This window comes from Pseudopipra pipra, chromosome 3, assembly GCF_036250125.1.
Source record: "Pseudopipra pipra isolate bDixPip1 chromosome 3, bDixPip1.hap1, whole genome shotgun sequence".
NCBI classification, from domain to species: Eukaryota; Metazoa; Chordata; class Aves; order Passeriformes; family Pipridae; genus Pseudopipra; species Pseudopipra pipra.
Window position 1 is genome coordinate 27,920,991 of NC_087551.1, and position 16,378 is coordinate 27,937,368.

The 16,378-nt window shown below is 37.7% G+C and overlaps 3 protein-coding genes across 3 annotated transcripts in view; 2 read left to right on the plus strand and 1 right to left on the minus strand.

Moving 5' to 3' along the window:
* The window catches only part of RHOQ (ras homolog family member Q), a 27,354-nt gene extending 25,954 nt beyond the window's left edge, over nucleotides 1–1,400 (plus strand). Inside the window, exon 6 of the transcript XR_010429016.1 lies at nucleotides 974–1,400. The gene's annotated coding sequence lies outside the window, so the exon portion shown is untranslated. The remainder of the gene's footprint in view (nucleotides 1–973) is intronic.
* Nucleotides 1–11,930, minus strand: part of PIGF (phosphatidylinositol glycan anchor biosynthesis class F) — a 19,495-nt gene extending 7,565 nt beyond the window's left edge. Inside the window, exons 1-4 of the mRNA XM_064648426.1 lie at nucleotides 11,703–11,930; nucleotides 10,001–10,092; nucleotides 9,016–9,132; nucleotides 3,520–3,628 (exon numbers count right to left, since the gene is read on the minus strand). Of these exons, the coding sequence (XP_064504496.1) occupies nucleotides 3,520–3,628; nucleotides 9,016–9,132; nucleotides 10,001–10,092; nucleotides 11,703–11,930 (546 nt within the window). The remainder of the gene's footprint in view (nucleotides 1–3,519; nucleotides 3,629–9,015; nucleotides 9,133–10,000; nucleotides 10,093–11,702) is intronic.
* A 245-nt stretch (nucleotides 11,931–12,175) lies between these two features.
* CRIPT (CXXC repeat containing interactor of PDZ3 domain) lies at nucleotides 12,176–16,236 on the plus strand. Its single transcript, XM_064648430.1, has 5 exons — nucleotides 12,176–12,283; nucleotides 13,161–13,226; nucleotides 13,631–13,685; nucleotides 14,351–14,454; nucleotides 15,751–16,236. The coding sequence occupies exons 1-5, from the start codon at nucleotides 12,268–12,270 to the stop codon at nucleotides 15,813–15,815; spliced, it is 306 nt and encodes a 101-aa protein (XP_064504500.1). The 5' UTR covers nucleotides 12,176–12,267; the 3' UTR covers nucleotides 15,816–16,236.
* Nucleotides 16,237–16,378: the final 142 nt, after the last annotated feature.

Consider the following 16,378-nt stretch of genomic DNA (forward strand, 5'->3'; position numbering starts at 1 on the left):
GGTGGCAGCAGCAACCCTTTGGTTTGCTTTATCATGTGATATTTCTCAATTATTGCTGATCCATCAAATTCTTGTAGTACTAATTTCACCTTGTCTGCAACACTCCTCCAATAATGAATTGTCTGAAGCTAAAAGTACAAACGCTGTTTCCATCATGTTACACCAGAAATACTAACCATAACCAATACAAACATCAGAACCAGATTTTGCAATAAACAGGCTTAATGGCCTTAACACTGCTCTCTAAGATGATAATACCACTTCAGTCTTGCTCATGTAATAAGATTTAAACCACATTTTCTGCTTTAGAGCAGAACCATTTCCACTACAGATTAAAAAAAAAAAAAAGGAAGTTTACAACACAAAGTCTAAAGCACAAAAAGGAAAATAATCACTTATGAAACTTGTTCTTATTTCAAAAGCTGGTCTTGAGTCCAAAGACTAAGCTGTTCCATTTGAGTCCCTTTTTGGATAGGAAAAGGGTAAATGCAAAATTGTAATCCTCAAGCTCTCTGCTTTTACGCTAATAAGAGAAACAGCTGATGTCAGAAGCATGACAGCTTAATGCTTTACTCATGCAGATGCCTAGAAGTAATTTGGTTTTGACTGGGTTTTGATTACTTTTCAGCCTACATAAGATCTACATGATTTTTTTTTCAGACCTTGCCTGCGACCTAATCTGTAGGTATTCCCTTAAGCATATCCAGCTGGATTAAATTCTATCAATTCTTGTATTTTGGGGGGATTTAAAAAATTATTATTTAAATAATAACTACTTCCTGCAGGTATTTTTATATGTATAGGTATTTGTACATATATAATTACATGTACAGGTATTTTTATGTTCAGTAAGTCAGAAGTTAGATCACTCAGGGGATGGGCAATCTGCATTAAAAATATTCTCCCAAACTAAACAGATCTGCAACAACAGCAGAATCCGTTATGAGAACCATTTTTCTTTCCCCTGTCTTAGGCTGAAGACAACACAGAAAGCACCTCTCCTCTTTTATTGTTACAGTGAAAGAATTTACTATTAGAGTTTCTGTAATCACCTGACATCAGGTAGAAAAAGGAACAGTCTTGCAAAAAGGGGCTTTTTGCTACTGCCTGGTGAACTTCTGAAGAACAACAGAAATGTCTCTTGGCTCTGAAGATTTCTGAGACAGCAATGCAGCTACTACATGTAATACCTGGGTTGTTGAATCCATACCACTAAGTGGGGGTAGAAAGACAAAAGACATCAGCTGTTGGGCGAAGTTTGGCGTTTTCCCAAAGAAAGTGATTCATAATGTAGCTCAGCTTGTTTCTGTCTTGAAGATGTTACCATTTTGATGCTTCACTGTGTTGCTTTCTGAGACAACTGGACTTTTAAAAACTACATTAAATTTAACAAGAACTTCTTTCATCTTCCCTAATAAAGCAGATCTTTAAAAATTAGCACTTAAAACTGCAGTTTTCAAAGACTGCTGGAGCAGCAGCCTGCAGGACTGATAAGCAAACTTCTCTGTGGCTGCTCTCAAACTGCTCACATGATGATTAACGTAGTGATCAAGCTGGTCAGACCCAAAATGGAACACAAGATTACTTCCCCCACCCCACTGTTTAAAACTCTACACGGTGAAAGATGGAGAAGTGAGGATGGGGAAAAATGAGGAGAACTTAAGGGAAAGAACACAGCAGCAAGTGCTCTAGATCCAGGCAGAAGAAAATTGCTTTGATGCAGGACTTAAGAGTCAGAAACTCTCCCCTGCTAACTTTGGTATCAGGAGTATGTCAGAAATGAGAGTGGAAATGAGGGAGATGGTGAAGGAAAAGGGAAATGCAGACACAGAGTTTCTGCTGCTGCTTGAAGTCTCTGGGGAGCATTCACGCCCAGAAACAGCTAGTGACAAGTTTGGTTTCTGCAGGTGCTTTGCTGTTCTGAGGAGTCAGATCATATCTTTTTAGATGTCTTAAGTATAGATTAAGAGCTAAACTTTCATCAGTCATGTTTGGCCTTTATTGACTTTGAAGAGTTTTTAAACAGAAAAAGTTGCCAGACCATTACCAAATTTGTCTCTCCCACTATGGAAAGATGGGGGAATGGACAAAAAGTAAAAATTTAACTGTACCTAAGATACCTGTCTTCAACTATTAGTGTCTTTGTTTTTTTAAACAGAGCCCCCTGACTTAGTAATCAAGTTTTCCTTATATCATTGGTGCATAAAAGGTGAAATTTTTATATACGGCGAAGTCTGACATTTTCGGAATAAAATAAAACCTGCCAGATGTGACATGCTATTTTAAAGTCCTAGCTGAGCAAGGAAAAAGTGCTTGCCTCTCATCAGAACAGGAAAGCGAATAAGACTTCGCAAGAAGAAACAAGATTGCATTTCAATGAATCCCTTGATTTTTTGGTTACATTCATGTCCGTCAACAATTAACCAGTGCCAACACACACCTATGTCAGATTGATAGCAAAACATCTTGCAAGAGTAAAACCAGGTGTTTTTAGGGAAGAAAACCTGATATTTTTACTTAAAGTATTAAACCACTCCTCTATTGTTTCTGAAATACAAATTTTAATGTCTCATTATGCTACTGCAATGAAAGGCTGGTGGCATAAAAGCAGGCTGTTAGCTACTTATGGAAGACAGATTTCCACTGCAGCTGTAAGCCACAACATTTCTGCAATATCACAGAGGAAAGTGCCTCTGCTTGTTACACTGATTTCTGAAACCATCTGCTTAAGAAGAGGCCTGGTAGGTACTCCTTAGCTAAGAGTACCAGTTTGGTAACCAGAGGAAAGAATGTATCCACTGAGAACATTTAGGAAGAATTGTTACTAGTGCTATTATTTTATGGCAGTTGCAGACTTCAATTATGTATAATTTAATCCTTTCTCCATGCCAAAAAACATATTAAGAAAATAGCGCAAACATTTGAATTTATAAAGACATAATCTGCAATGCCAGCTTCACATTTTTTCTTGTCCAACTACAAAGTTTAATGTTTGTCTTCCTTTGAAATCAGAAGTGTTTATTACAGTGCTTGGGACACACACTTCGCACGAGTCAATCCAAATCCATTTAAAATGCATTCTGTTAAGTGCTTTTATGGAAGACAGAGGGGAGCTAAAACACTAGGAAAGTATCTTTCCTTCCCTGCCCATGAACAATAAAAGCTACCAGACTGAAGGCAAACTTGAGCCATCTTCATCACTTCACATTTCTCCTCCTGCTTGCCTAGCTTCTTTTTATCAAAATCCTTATTGGATGAGATCTATTTCATGATAAAATTTGCATGCAACAGACACTCATAATTCTGTAACAAACAAGAGGTAAAAATATTGCATTTTAATTCCTTACACTGTAAGCACAAATGCTTCCAATGACTTTTTAAATGTCTGGCATAATTCTGTAGGAACAGTTTCTGAGTAAATCCAATATACCTGTAAAGCTTCAGAGCAATTTTGTGTAGTGTGCAAATCCAGAATATTAATATTTTTTTAATATTTATTACAAGGGTGCACACACTAACCTGCCAAGGCCGATCCCAATCAAGAGGAATAGGAAATGCTCCAAACCAAGCTCCAAGTATACTGCACACAGTAGTAATCTGTAGACTGCTTTCCCAGATGGACATAGCTCTGTAAAAACAGCATATTAAAAGTTTTCAACAGCAGCTGAAGTTACCATGTCAGAATGTTAGATCTGATTTCTCCCAAGATTTTTGAGACTAAAAATAGATAAAAAAATTCATATATTTGATAAAGTAGCATGCAGGTTTCTCCTAAGACACACAAATTATATTTAAAATTTAAGTTGCACATTTTAGCTGTAATTACAATCTTTCTATACCACACAGTCAGGAGATTATTTTTTTCTTCTTGAGATGTTTACTGCAAAAGCTAATTTATTTTACCTGGAAATATTGAGCTTGAAACACTGCTTGGCTGAGCAAATAAATATATCTCAATGACAGTGTGTGCACTGCAGGGAGAGGCAGACATGAAAGGGTAGTATGGGATTGTACAGAAAAGCACAAGCACAGTCACAAAGTATTCTATGGTGTAGACATATTATTCAGTGACTACAATTTGAAATTTAAAATAGAAGTCCACTATGAGAATATTCCAGAGCAAATATCCATCAACTGAAAAGGAACACTGCAAGTAAGTGTAACCTGCACATTGCAGCTCTTCAGCAACAGCGCATCCAAGTTCAAGTACACTGGCTGCAGGATAAATTTATTGCACACTAAAGAACCCTTGAATTCCCAGTCATGGCACATATATCATAAGAGATGTTAAATGACTTCAGTTCTCAGTTTATAGCCTTCTACTCCTACTGACTTCAGAAGTTTTGGAGAAGTTGGATTTCTGTTTAACAGATGAGCACTTACTGTCATCAATCTATCAAATGATTGCTTTGCTTTGCTCAAGCACATTTGAGTGCTTGGTGCCAATTAAAAAACAGGAGCAACAGTTCAGAACACAGTAGGGCACAGTTCTGAGACAGGAGAACCAGCTGAAATCCCTTCTCCAAATCAGTACAGTAAGCAATCTGAATCGTAGTTTGCTACATCTCAGATTATAAACATATGCCTAGCTTTAGCTAACAGATGAAAAAAGATGTGCATTTTTATGGCTCAAAGACTGGATGCATAGTAAACTCTGAACTTTGCATATGCTGTTTAGGTTGTGTAACAGGAACACCTTGTTTTGAAGACTCTTAAATTTCTTTTTACTTCTGAGTACACCTAAGTCACTGCTGCATCTGCTATTGACCAAACAGCTCACAAGTGTAAAGCAAACATTCTTTATTGTTTCCAAAATAAATGTCTAATAGACTATAATACTGAGAGTGCAAAGTTGACATTTTAAGCAAAACTGTTTCTTCTACAAACCCATCCATTTAACTTACAATGCTCCACAATACTACCAGCCTGACATTTTTTTCTTAAAGGGAAAGGTCCTGATGTAACTGTAAAGCTGTTTAGGAATCTGCATACAGAAAATTATTATGAATTATTTTCAGAAGCTGAATAATTGAGCAGAGAGCTGTTAGGCAGAATGGGGAAGAGAACATTCACTACAGCCTAAAAGGAGCAAAAGAGCCAGCAGAACATACCTAGGACTGACCGAGGTACATTTATCCCCCACAAGACAACTTATGTGTGTAGCAGATTAACCAGATACTGCTGGACCATATGGAGATATCAGACTGAGTCCAAAAGCAAAACAACACAATTAGCAAGGCACAGTGCCCAAGTGGAAAACAGCCATTGGTAGTTTGGCAACTATTTCAGCTGCTAATTCAACCACTCTGCAGCAAGGAGGGACACTGGCTACTTAAAGACAACCTGACTTGTCCTCCAGAATTATCCTGAAGGAAGGGTGTTTCAATTACTGCCTTTTCTTCATGGAATGACACCTATTGGGATTTTTGCAGGTATTCTTTAGCCTACCACATAAACTTCTCATATAAACTTCTTTGCATGAGGCTAACAACTGCAGCAATGTTTATAAACTTTGTATTTTACAGGTTTATTTTTCAACCATGAATAAACTACAACTAAGATAACCCGAAGGCAAAACTAGCAATATTTAAGATAATAAATGAACAGTAGTGTCAGAAAGGTCTTTTGAAGCATGGAGTAATTATTTAACCCCTTTAAATAACACAATACATTAAGTGCAGCTTTAAATAATGTTTGAATTAAGAGGTTAGCTAACATAAAATAATTTCCTAAGACACCTTCTGCATAGACAAGATTTGGAATTTTTGGCTGCAGCAGGACTAAAATTTTAATCAGCCTCTGATGTGTGATGATGCCTGCCTTTACACAGGACACTTCAAGTCTGTAAGAGTATGCCATTCACAAACAAAGTGATAAAATAGGGGTAATGAAAACTGTAAGGAGTCCTAAAGTCATAGGTTTATAATATTTTTGGTGATCTCCAATTTAAAATCTATTTCCTATCAAAGTAACATCTTATAATTGCTATTATACCATGAATTTCAACAAAATTTCTCAAACCAGTGATTTGAAATAAACAGTCCCCAAAAGAAGCCCCCCAAAAATCAGCAATAACCTTTCTGAAGCTTTTACTTCCCTCTAACTGCTTACAGCAGCACATGATTGGATGTGATCAATGCCATGACACTGACATCAGTCACAACACTAGATGTCAGAATAAGGAGTCCAGAGATGCTGGTATGCCCCCACCCCTTCCCAAATGCAGAATTAGTGAAAAGAGCCCTATTTACAGCCTAATAAGAATGGAAGGTTTTATGATACAGAATACACAGATTTGCTTTTCTCACTATATTTTATGTGCACATAAATGTGAGGGTAAGACAATTTGTTTGAATTTCTTAAAATAAAGTATTTTTTTAAAAAAAATCTATTTTGTTCATTTTTGGACAATTCCAAAGTGTATTTAGTTTGAAAAATGTGGAGTGTGTGCAGTGTTCTGGCTGAGCTACAGCTGTGTTTCATGTACACAAAACAAAACCCCACCCAAGCAACACCTCCCGTCCAACCCACCAACCACCCAAACTATTATAATACAAATAATAAACCTGCAGTATCACAGATTGCATGTTATCATGAGACAGCACATGTAATCCAGCTCCTAGAGATAAGGGCACTTTTAAGACTAATCTTGTAGTAACCTTATTGGAAGTGATTTTACTACTAGTGATTCACATTCAAGTTCTACAAGTAGAAACAGAAAAAGCTAAGCATGTCTACAGAAAAAAAAAACACTTTGCAAGATTATTCACAGAATATTTAAGTCAGACTGACTTGGTAACACTGTAGCCATTATGATGTAATAGGTTGCATACAAGTTACTTGAATTTAACTTTATGAATAGTCCTGTGATAAGCCATTAGGAGCATCAATATTTTCACACTAAACCACCTTAAACTGCCAAAGGATGCCAAAGCCATCCAGAGCAACAGCACTAGGTAATTAGTGTCTGTTACTTATTTACACTTGGTATATCAAGATAAACCTTCTTTTTCTACGTCTTTTTCTGTCTTTCTGCAAAGACAATAGCACAAGCACATTTTGATCTTAAAAATATTGCACAGGCAAATAAGAGTAACAAAAATAAATGCCAGTGGTTACTTAAGTCTAAACTGCATTCAGGTATTTTTAAAATACATTAATTTTTTATACTAAGCTATACACTTAATCAGTCTTTCAAGCTTGCTCTTCCAGAGCAATTCAATTCCCTAAGTTCTATTTTCAAGGCAAGCAGCTGTGTTGATCTTACCTAACCATCTTTTTCCTCCATTTAACCAGTCCCACCTCATTCCACGTGGTTAAGTTAGATACAATCTTTTAATATATCACATCTACACTCATCTTGTGCCTAGACACAAGAAGTTCCAACTCATTTATGAGGTCAAATGAAAAAACATGGGATTATTTTTAAAAGAGCAGCTTGCTACAATCCATAAAAAATTGCTACAATATTCCTTTGTAGTCTATTTTCATTCAAAGGCTAGAGTAAACAAACATAAAAAATAATAGACATCTTACTCAGCTAATGTCACATGGGTCACTAGTAAGAAGTATGTACAAGTCATCACAGCAAAAATGTCAAAATAAGACAATTGTTTCCAATGCAATACTTGTACTGAATAATACTTAATATTAAAGTAGGAAAGAAAGAAACTGATAGGCATTCAAAATCTAACCTGGCACAAAGACAGACTGATGTTGTCAAACATCTGTTCCTTCAATTCAACTATTATTTCCAGTTGCAAAACCTCCAAAGATGACTAAGTGAATCAGCAGTGATTTGTTTTAGCTAAACAACTCCATGCTTTTATTAGAGTCTATTCAGCCCGTCCACTGCAAATAAACAAGCATAAATGTCTTGAATAAGGATTCAAGATATTTTTCAGTAAGTTGAGAACTGAGATAAACCAAAAGTCAATACCTGAAAGTACTGTGAAAGATCTAGTTTTGTCCTCCTCTACGGGAGTGCAAACCAAAAGTAACTCCATAGGTCAGCACCATAATACATTCACTTTCTTTCGAGATCAGACTTCACTCTTATGAACTATTAAAAGGGGATGAATACTAATATCTTATTAAATCTCAAGCATGTGTGGAGCCTCTTTATGTTTCAGTGTCCCAGTCTTTCAACAATCCTATTATTTTTTGAATGAAAAAAGGCAGAAGAGATAGAATACTTCTGAAAAATAGTTTATCCTCGATATATGCTAGTGCCACGGCTGTCACTGAGGTGAAAATGTGGTTAAAAGGCTCATTTTACTTTAAACATACTCTTGAAAAAATTAATGCTTGAAAACTCTGACACTAAAAAAGCTCCTTTTGAAATTTGAAGAGCATGGGTAAAGATTACATACTTCAGACCACTGTATATTCTATATAATTTCTCCATTACATTCAAGTTTAAAACAAGTGTTTGTTTTGGCTTGCTATTCCTGCTTTAAAAGTTATTTTTACAAAGATACTATTGGATCATGTGCAATATTCTCCCTGTACAGCTCAGTGTCAGGTCTCCTCTTTATTTGACAACCATCATACAGGGCTGCACAATGTGCAGTCCAGTAAAATGTGTGTTGGACACTTCACTTCCTTCAAACACATATAAAGTGAGATTTAGTGTCTGGACGCCAAAAATAAAAAGCTGGCTTTCCAAATCAGTGTCTTCAAAATAAATAATAATTGTCTTTGTCAGAAAAGCTTTCATAAGCCTGTAATTACAAATATGAAAAACGCCCATCATTCAGGAAGTTTTCTTTTCTTTACAAAATATTCCATTATATATTGACCCTGAAATTAGCTCAGTTGGTTGGAGCATGGGGCTAATAACACCAAGATTGTGGATTCAGTCCCTGTAGGGGCCATTCACTTAGGAGGTGGACTTGATCCTTGTGAGTCCCTTCCAACTCAGAATATTCTGTGAAATTTCTGTGAAATATTGTTTACATCAATTCAGTCTGTTTCTATGAGGGTTTAAATCAGAAACTTTAGATTAGCACTTACCCATTTTTACTAAATACCCGTATCCATGCTTGTATGTTTGGTCCCAGAATACACAAGCACTGTAAAGTAGTAAAGGTAGACAGGAGAACTGCAAACAAAAATGTCTCAGTAACTGACCTACGAAGAAAGAATATTACAAAATTAAGTGAGGTAGTTTATTAATTTTCTAAGAGTTCCAAGATTTAGGAAAAAAACCCAAAACCTCTAAGTCAACTTGTGAAAGTACAAGTGCTTTCTTAACCTCATGTAGAAGAATAAAATATTTTCTTCTTGCTTTGTAGAATAGTAAAGAAAATTGGAGAGAGTTCTGCTGTTATTTCAAGACTGAAATGCAATAATTATTTTAAATGCCCAATATCTGTAACATTTTTAAAACACCACAGGTGTATCTCATATATAGCATTAGTTCTAACTTGAAGTATACTTGCGCATTTACTTAATTATTCCATTTGTTTTTCTAGTTTGGTGTTGTGAAAGTAGCCATGAAATGAAACTACATGATGCTATTAGTAGTCAGTAATTAGTGTATCTCTCAAAAATCAGATTGCTTCATACTTCTACTTCTTTCTTTTTATAAAACTTTTCTAAAAGTTAAAATACTAATGTCAAAAGGACAAAAGACATGCAAGATGTGTGGTTTAGAATCTTATGGGGAAAATGACTAAATGAAACTCTGAAAAATGTGCATGCCTGTATGTTTAAGGTAAATATTGAAGTAAAAGAAGTTGTTTGTAAACAAGACTTCTCGAAATAAAACTTGTAAGAGCTAGCTTCTAAGAAAACAAACAAGCAAACAAAAACCCACAACAACAAAACTAAATTAAATCAACCAACCAAAACCCAAGCAGCCACCCTTCTTCCCCCAGCCAGGAGCTTTATCCTTTAACTTTCAGTGTACTAGAAAACACACAAGTACTTATACCAATGTCTGCAAGGAGAACTGCCCCTTAGAATGTTTAGAGAAAGAGAGGGTCTTCTGACTTACTCTATGAGAGGTGCTCCATAAAGAACAATAATCGCATGAAACAGTATGCAAGACATGAAAAAGTATATACAGCATTTTAGAAATCTGGATATCTAAAAAAGAGCAATAAAATATCAGAATAACGTTTCAAAGAAGAACATAAGTAACATACACAGTCTACATCTTATCAAGAGCACAGTACTCTAGTTGCTTCTTTAATTTCAGCTACAACACAGTATAATAGCATGGCATATTTAAAAACAGTTTTCCATATGTTTAAATAATTAAAAATGATCACACTCCATCTAAAACTTTTTTCATGCAACCCTTTAGAATAAGGCAAAAGTACAAAAAATATAACCAGAAATGACAGGATAAACAGAAGTAATTTTATTGGATATTTTTACATTTCTGTTTTACATCTGACTGTCATGTCCATTCATTAAAAGGCAACTCTCACAGAAAGTGAAAAAATATTTAAAAGCAAGAAAAGATGCAATATAAAAAAATATGCAACATTCAGAATCAAAATGACATTAAATAAAAAACACTACACTTTGAACTTGGCATCTTAAATTCCAAATACATTTGGGAAATATCCAGACTTTCTATAAATCTGCAAAACACATAACTTTCTACGAACAACAGTTTCTGGGTACTCACTATATCATATAGAAGCATACACACTTGATAAATAGTTCTGATTAGGTTTGTTCTGATCAGGTCACCAATGCAATTCCATAATTTCCCTTTAACTCTTTCTTTTTTGTATATTTACTCCTTATGCTAGTCTAAGACGAAACCTCCCCTAGAACATGAAGCACGCTTCATTTTTATATCACAGATTGTTAAAATACGTGTTTTCCATAATGGTTTTGTGCATTTCACATCCTCCTCAGTCAGCAAAACTACACAGAAGCTTTGCATACAAAGATACTGCTTTCTGAGATGCTTGCTTAAATGTTTAAGAAACACCACATCAGAGCACTACATCTTGTCTGACTCAGCAAGTCAGGTGTGAGACTATGCACCTGACTTCAAAACTCTGATCGATGTATTCCCCCACTCCTGAGCAAGTTGTGTGCTGCTCCAAATTCCTGACGTTCAACCTGTTGCAAACTGTAATTACAAAAAATGTCTCCCAAATTTAGATTTTTCTGTATGAAATTTTCATCATTCAAGGACATGTAGCCATTTTAATATTTTTCCACATGACTTTTTTAAATTGGCCAACTTTGTTCAAATTGTAATGAGCTACTGTCTCTTTTATGTCTCAGATTCTAAAAAGTATTTTTTCTTCCTTTAAAGTCATTACAAACTTACAACTACACACAAGAAGCGTGTGATGACATGTCTTTTTGGTACACCCACTAATCAAGAAGAGTAGCGAGGCCTGGACTATGAAAGGAGTTCTGTGCCCGTTCAATTTTGTCAGATTTTGCCACCATGCAAATTGTTGGGACTACAAACAGCAAAGCACTGACAGGAATAAGGAAAGCACAGACTCACTCACCCAAACAGGTTATGAACTGATGATAGAAAAAGTTTAACATAAGGAAAATATTGAAAAACTCGTTTCAAAAAGTGCTACACCCAGCTCATTCGTGGAAAACGAGAATTCACCACCAAAAAGTGTCTTTTCTTTCCTCACTGGATTATTTCAGAGAATTTGATTCCCCTCTGCATTGTCTTGTAGCAACTTAAGAATAAAAACAAATCTTACCTTTTGAGCAAACGAACTTCTCTTAGGAGACTGACTTGGTTTAAGGACTAAGTGCAAGATTACATTAAGGGTACCGACACAGACAGAACAAACACACAGCCACGTGAGGTGCGTTCCCAGCACCGTGAATCCCTCCAGGAAGAAAGACGGAACGACCGCCGTCAGGACAATCGACAGCGCACAGAGGAGGTTGGCAGCCAGGAGCCTCCTGATTTCTGCCTCTTTCATCCTGTTCCCCGGGAAGGGACCACCCGCAGGACACCGAGTCAACCCGCTACGGAAACGCGGCGGCAGCGCCACGGGGCAACATCTTTCCTAGCAGCGATACACCAGGCAGAGCCCTGAGCCTGGCTTTTGGGTCAGAAGGACGTCAACCACTTTAAAAAAAAAAAATCAAGGGCAGCCCCTGGAGCGGCAGCCCCAGGCCCTGCGGGGTGAGGGGCGGTGGCGCCGCTCCCGCCTCTGACCGGGAGCGCCCGGGGCCGCCCGGCAGCGGAAGGCGGCGGGACCCGACGCCAGATCCGGGGCGGTGTCGGAAGCGGCGGCTTGTTGTGGTGGGGCAGAGATGGTGTGCGAGAAGTGTGAGTGCGGGGGACGGGGGGTGCGCGGGGTCCTGCCTTGCCTTGCCTTGCCTTGCCTTGCCTTGCCTTGCCTTGCCTTGCCTTTCCTGCGGGGGTCCCGGCCGGCCCCCGAGCGGAGCAGCAGCTGCGGGTCCCGGGTTGTTCCGGGCGGATTCCGGGCGGCGGCGGTTCCGGGAAGGGCCCTGTGTGAGCTGTCATTCCACGGGCGGTGCCTGTGGCACGTATTAGCGCAGCACAGTTTAGATGATTCTGGTCTGTATCAGGAATAGTGTGGCCAGCAGGACCAGGGAAGTGATCGTCCGTCTGTACTCGGCACTGGTGAGGCCGCACCTCGAGTACTGTGTCCAGTTCTGGGCCTCTCAGTTCAGGAAGGATATTGAGGCGCTGGAGTGGGTCCAAAGAAGAGCCACGAAGGTGATGAAGGGTCTGGAGCACAAGTCCTACGAGGAGCGGCTGAGGGAGCTGGGATTTTTTAGCCTGGGGCAAAGGAGGCTCAAGGGAGACCTCATCACTCTCTACAGGTACCTGAAAGGAGGGTGTAGCCAGGTGGGGGTCAGCCTTTTCTGCCAGGCGACTAGCGACAGAACAAGAGGACATAATATTAATCTGCGCCAGGGGAGGTTTAGGTTGGATGTTAGGAAGAATATCTTCACAGGAAAGGTGATCAGGCATTGGAATGGGCCACCTAGGATGTGATGGAGTCACTGGCACTGGAGGTGTTTTAGGGAAGACAGGACATGACACATAGTGCCATGGTCTGGTTGACAGGGTGGTATTAGGTCATAGGTTGGACTCCATGATCTCAGAAGTCTCTTCCAGCCCAATTGATTCTGTGATTCTGAATTTTTTTTTTGCTTTGTAATATCTCCTTACATAGGCGAGAAGAAGCTTGGTACGGTGATCACTCCCGACACATGGAAAGATGGTGCAAGAAACACTACAGGTAACCCCGGGGAGGTTTAACACTTGTTTTTGAGGTATTATAAAACCAGTCAGGCACCTGAGCTGTCTTATCATATTAAGGCTAAAATGTTACATTACTAATCAGATTAAATCTTAACTCACGTAGTTTCCCTCCCATGCTGATTCAATGCATTGGGAATTTATTACCTGTAACTCTTCAGTATTGAATTTGTCTGTTTGGGGTTTTTTTCCTGTATGGAATGGTGATACACAGAGTATTTAAACAGAGTATAAAGTGTTCCATTGTCCTGCCCCCTAGTGCTATGCTGTATGTTTTATCTCTGTGACTTGTTTTGCACAAGTGTAAAAGCTGTAAACTAAGCTTTTTTAAAGTACACTTGGAACTGGGAAATTAATTCATTTATGGTTTTATTCTTTCTGTAGAAAGCGGTGGCCGCAAATTAAATGAAAACAAGGCACTGACCTCAAAGAAGGCAAGGTTAGTATTTAATACTGATTTTGGCTAAGAACATCCATTAACAAACTAACTGAGGCCTGTTTCCTGCACATCTGGGCAACTACTCAAAACTTGTCCAAAATACACTTAAAAAACCCCAGTTGTGGGGATTGTGATATTTTATTAGTTGGTAAAAATATGTCAGTACATATTTCATGAGGGCTTTCTGCTCAGTCGTAGAGTGTGGACAAGTATTTTACTGTGGTTCTCACTGGAATTGCTGGAGTTTGATGCTTTTGTAGGAGAGAAGCTGGGAAGGCTTATTTTCTGTGCTAGATTGCTGGTGTAATCTCTTGAGCATTTCCTTAGGCTCCAAGGGACTTCCTGTTGTGCAAGGGAGCAAGGTGCTGCTGGAAGGTGTTTAAGTTCAAAGTCATGTAGTATTTTAATAAAAATACACATTTTTAATTCTGCTTTTGTTAAGTTTATGTCTGTAATGCAAGAAATTTCTCTTAGTAGGGAAAGTGGGAGCTTTTCTGCATACTCTGTGCAGCCTATTAAAATTAATTCTTGTATAACCCTTTTCTAAATTAAAGGTTTTGCTGGAGTTTCTGACTATGTCCTCTGGCTTAAACTTTTTAGGATGAGGCAGAAGAAATACTTAATTTCAAGGTGTATAAATCAAATACTTTTCTTTTTTTTCCCAGATTTGATCCTTATGGAAAGAACAAGTTTGCAATATGTCGGATCTGTAAGAGTTCTGTCCATCAGCCAGGGTCTCACTATTGTCAAGGATGTGCCTATAAAAAGGGTGAGTTTCACTGAGTACCAAAATACCCCAGTTTGGTTAGAAACTAGGTAGGAAGGGGAACACTTGAATTTGTTTTGCCTTACAAACAGAAGGCTAAAATGAGATGATCAGATTTAATTGCTGTCTTTGACTACTAATAGGAAGGCACAGAGAACACAAAGACTCTTCTGAGGTGCACAGTAACAGAATGAAAAACAATGCACACAGGTTAGAATGTGGAAACTCCTAATTACACACAAGGAAAGCAATTTTTCAGTGTGAGAGTGATCAAATACTGTACCAACAGGCACCACCAGAGGTTGTGGAATCTCTACAAGGAGGTATTCAGAGGATGACTTGAGCCAACCTCATCCAAATTGGCTGTGTTTTGAGTGGGGCAGGACTAAAGACTGCTGGAGATTCCTTTCAACCTGTGTAATTCTGTGATTCTGATTCTTCTAAAATGTTTCTGGTATCAGAACCAGTAGATTTGAAGAATAACTCTAAGCTTAATCTTAGCAGTTGCATAGGAAACTGTCATCTAGCAAGTTTGATTTTTCTCAGGTTAAAAAAAATTAGATTTTGTAAAACTCATTTGATTGTTGCAGTCCCTTTTCTGTTCCCTTCTCCCCTCTCCCCTTTTTATAATAACTGAATCTAAAACTCTAAATAGTGTTCTCAAAAAAAAACCCCAAAACAAAACAACAAACAAATCCCAAACCGAAAACCCAAACAAAAACTACCCCTAAACCAAAAACGAAACACTCCACACTCATCCACCTCCCCAAAAAAACTCCCACAGAACAACCAACTTTTAATCTTGGTAAAGCAGTAGGCTAGTTTAAAAAGTAGAATACCTAGGGAATAAAAGAGAAAGAGAAAAAAGTAAATTTCTGTATTTTCTTTGCCCTGCTACTTTCTGTCCATCTCAGGCCTTGGTTTGGCTACAGAACTTAAAAGGATTAACAATACACCAATTTTACCTGTTTGCTGGATGTGAGCCTTTCCTGGCTCTCTTCCAGAATTCCAGCAAATTACAGAGGCTTCGGGCAGTGTTGTGAATCATAATGCTCTCAAAATAGAGCTTACTTTCTTGAGTGGCAGTATTACACATATGCTGCAACTACTAATATGTATTAGAAGTCATAATAGGACTTCTAATTTTGCAGTATCTGTTGAGAAAATGCATGGAATGTCAAAAAGAGCTCATTTGAACAATTTTTTAAAAAATAATCTTTACCAAAACATAGCAAATGTGTTTTTGAAGAAGACTTTAATAATTTTAAAATAATTTACACACCTTTTGTATGCTTATAGGCATCTGCTCCATGTGTGGCAAGAAGGTCTTGGATACGAAGAACTACAAGCAAACTTCAGTCTAATTGTATTGAGTAGTCTTTTTATGAACTTTAACTTCTGTGTCCTTGTACAGTAACTTTTCCCTAAAATAATTTGTGAATAATACTTTTTGGAATATAATGCAGTTACTTGGAATGAGATGAGAGGTAAAGACAGCCTGATGGTTTGCCTAAGAATGTACATAATATTTGATTCTTGTTTTAGCATTAATGTTAGCTGATGTTGAAAGCTAATGGTTTGCAGCGACTGATACAGTTCAAAGGGAATGAGAAGATCCTGGTGGATAGGTTGAAACTATGTTACCATCATAAGAGAGATTTTTGAGATTAACACTTTTATTCTTTTGGCCTATCACTAGTCTTCTGCTTGTTTCATAGTTATATTTTATAGATGTATAAAATATGAGCTTGTATCACCTCATTAAAATATCTTCATTCAGTTCTATACCTATAAGTTTTTATTAACTACTCTCAGCCCAAACTATTATGTCCATGCTCTTCAGATCTTAATGCAATTGTCCTGTTGAATTTTGTTTCTGCCTACAGTACAGTTGGTTATATCACAAACTGTTAAACTGCTGAAGTCA

Coding starts and splice junctions, on each gene's coding strand:
- CRIPT (XM_064648430.1), top strand. Junction 13,227..13,630: donor TGGTGCAAGAAACACTACAG/GTAACCCCGGGG, acceptor TTCTTTCTGTAG/AAAGCGGTGGCCGCAAATTA. Junction 13,686..14,350: donor CTGACCTCAAAGAAGGCAAG/GTTAGTATTTAA, acceptor TTTTTTTCCCAG/ATTTGATCCTTATGGAAAGA.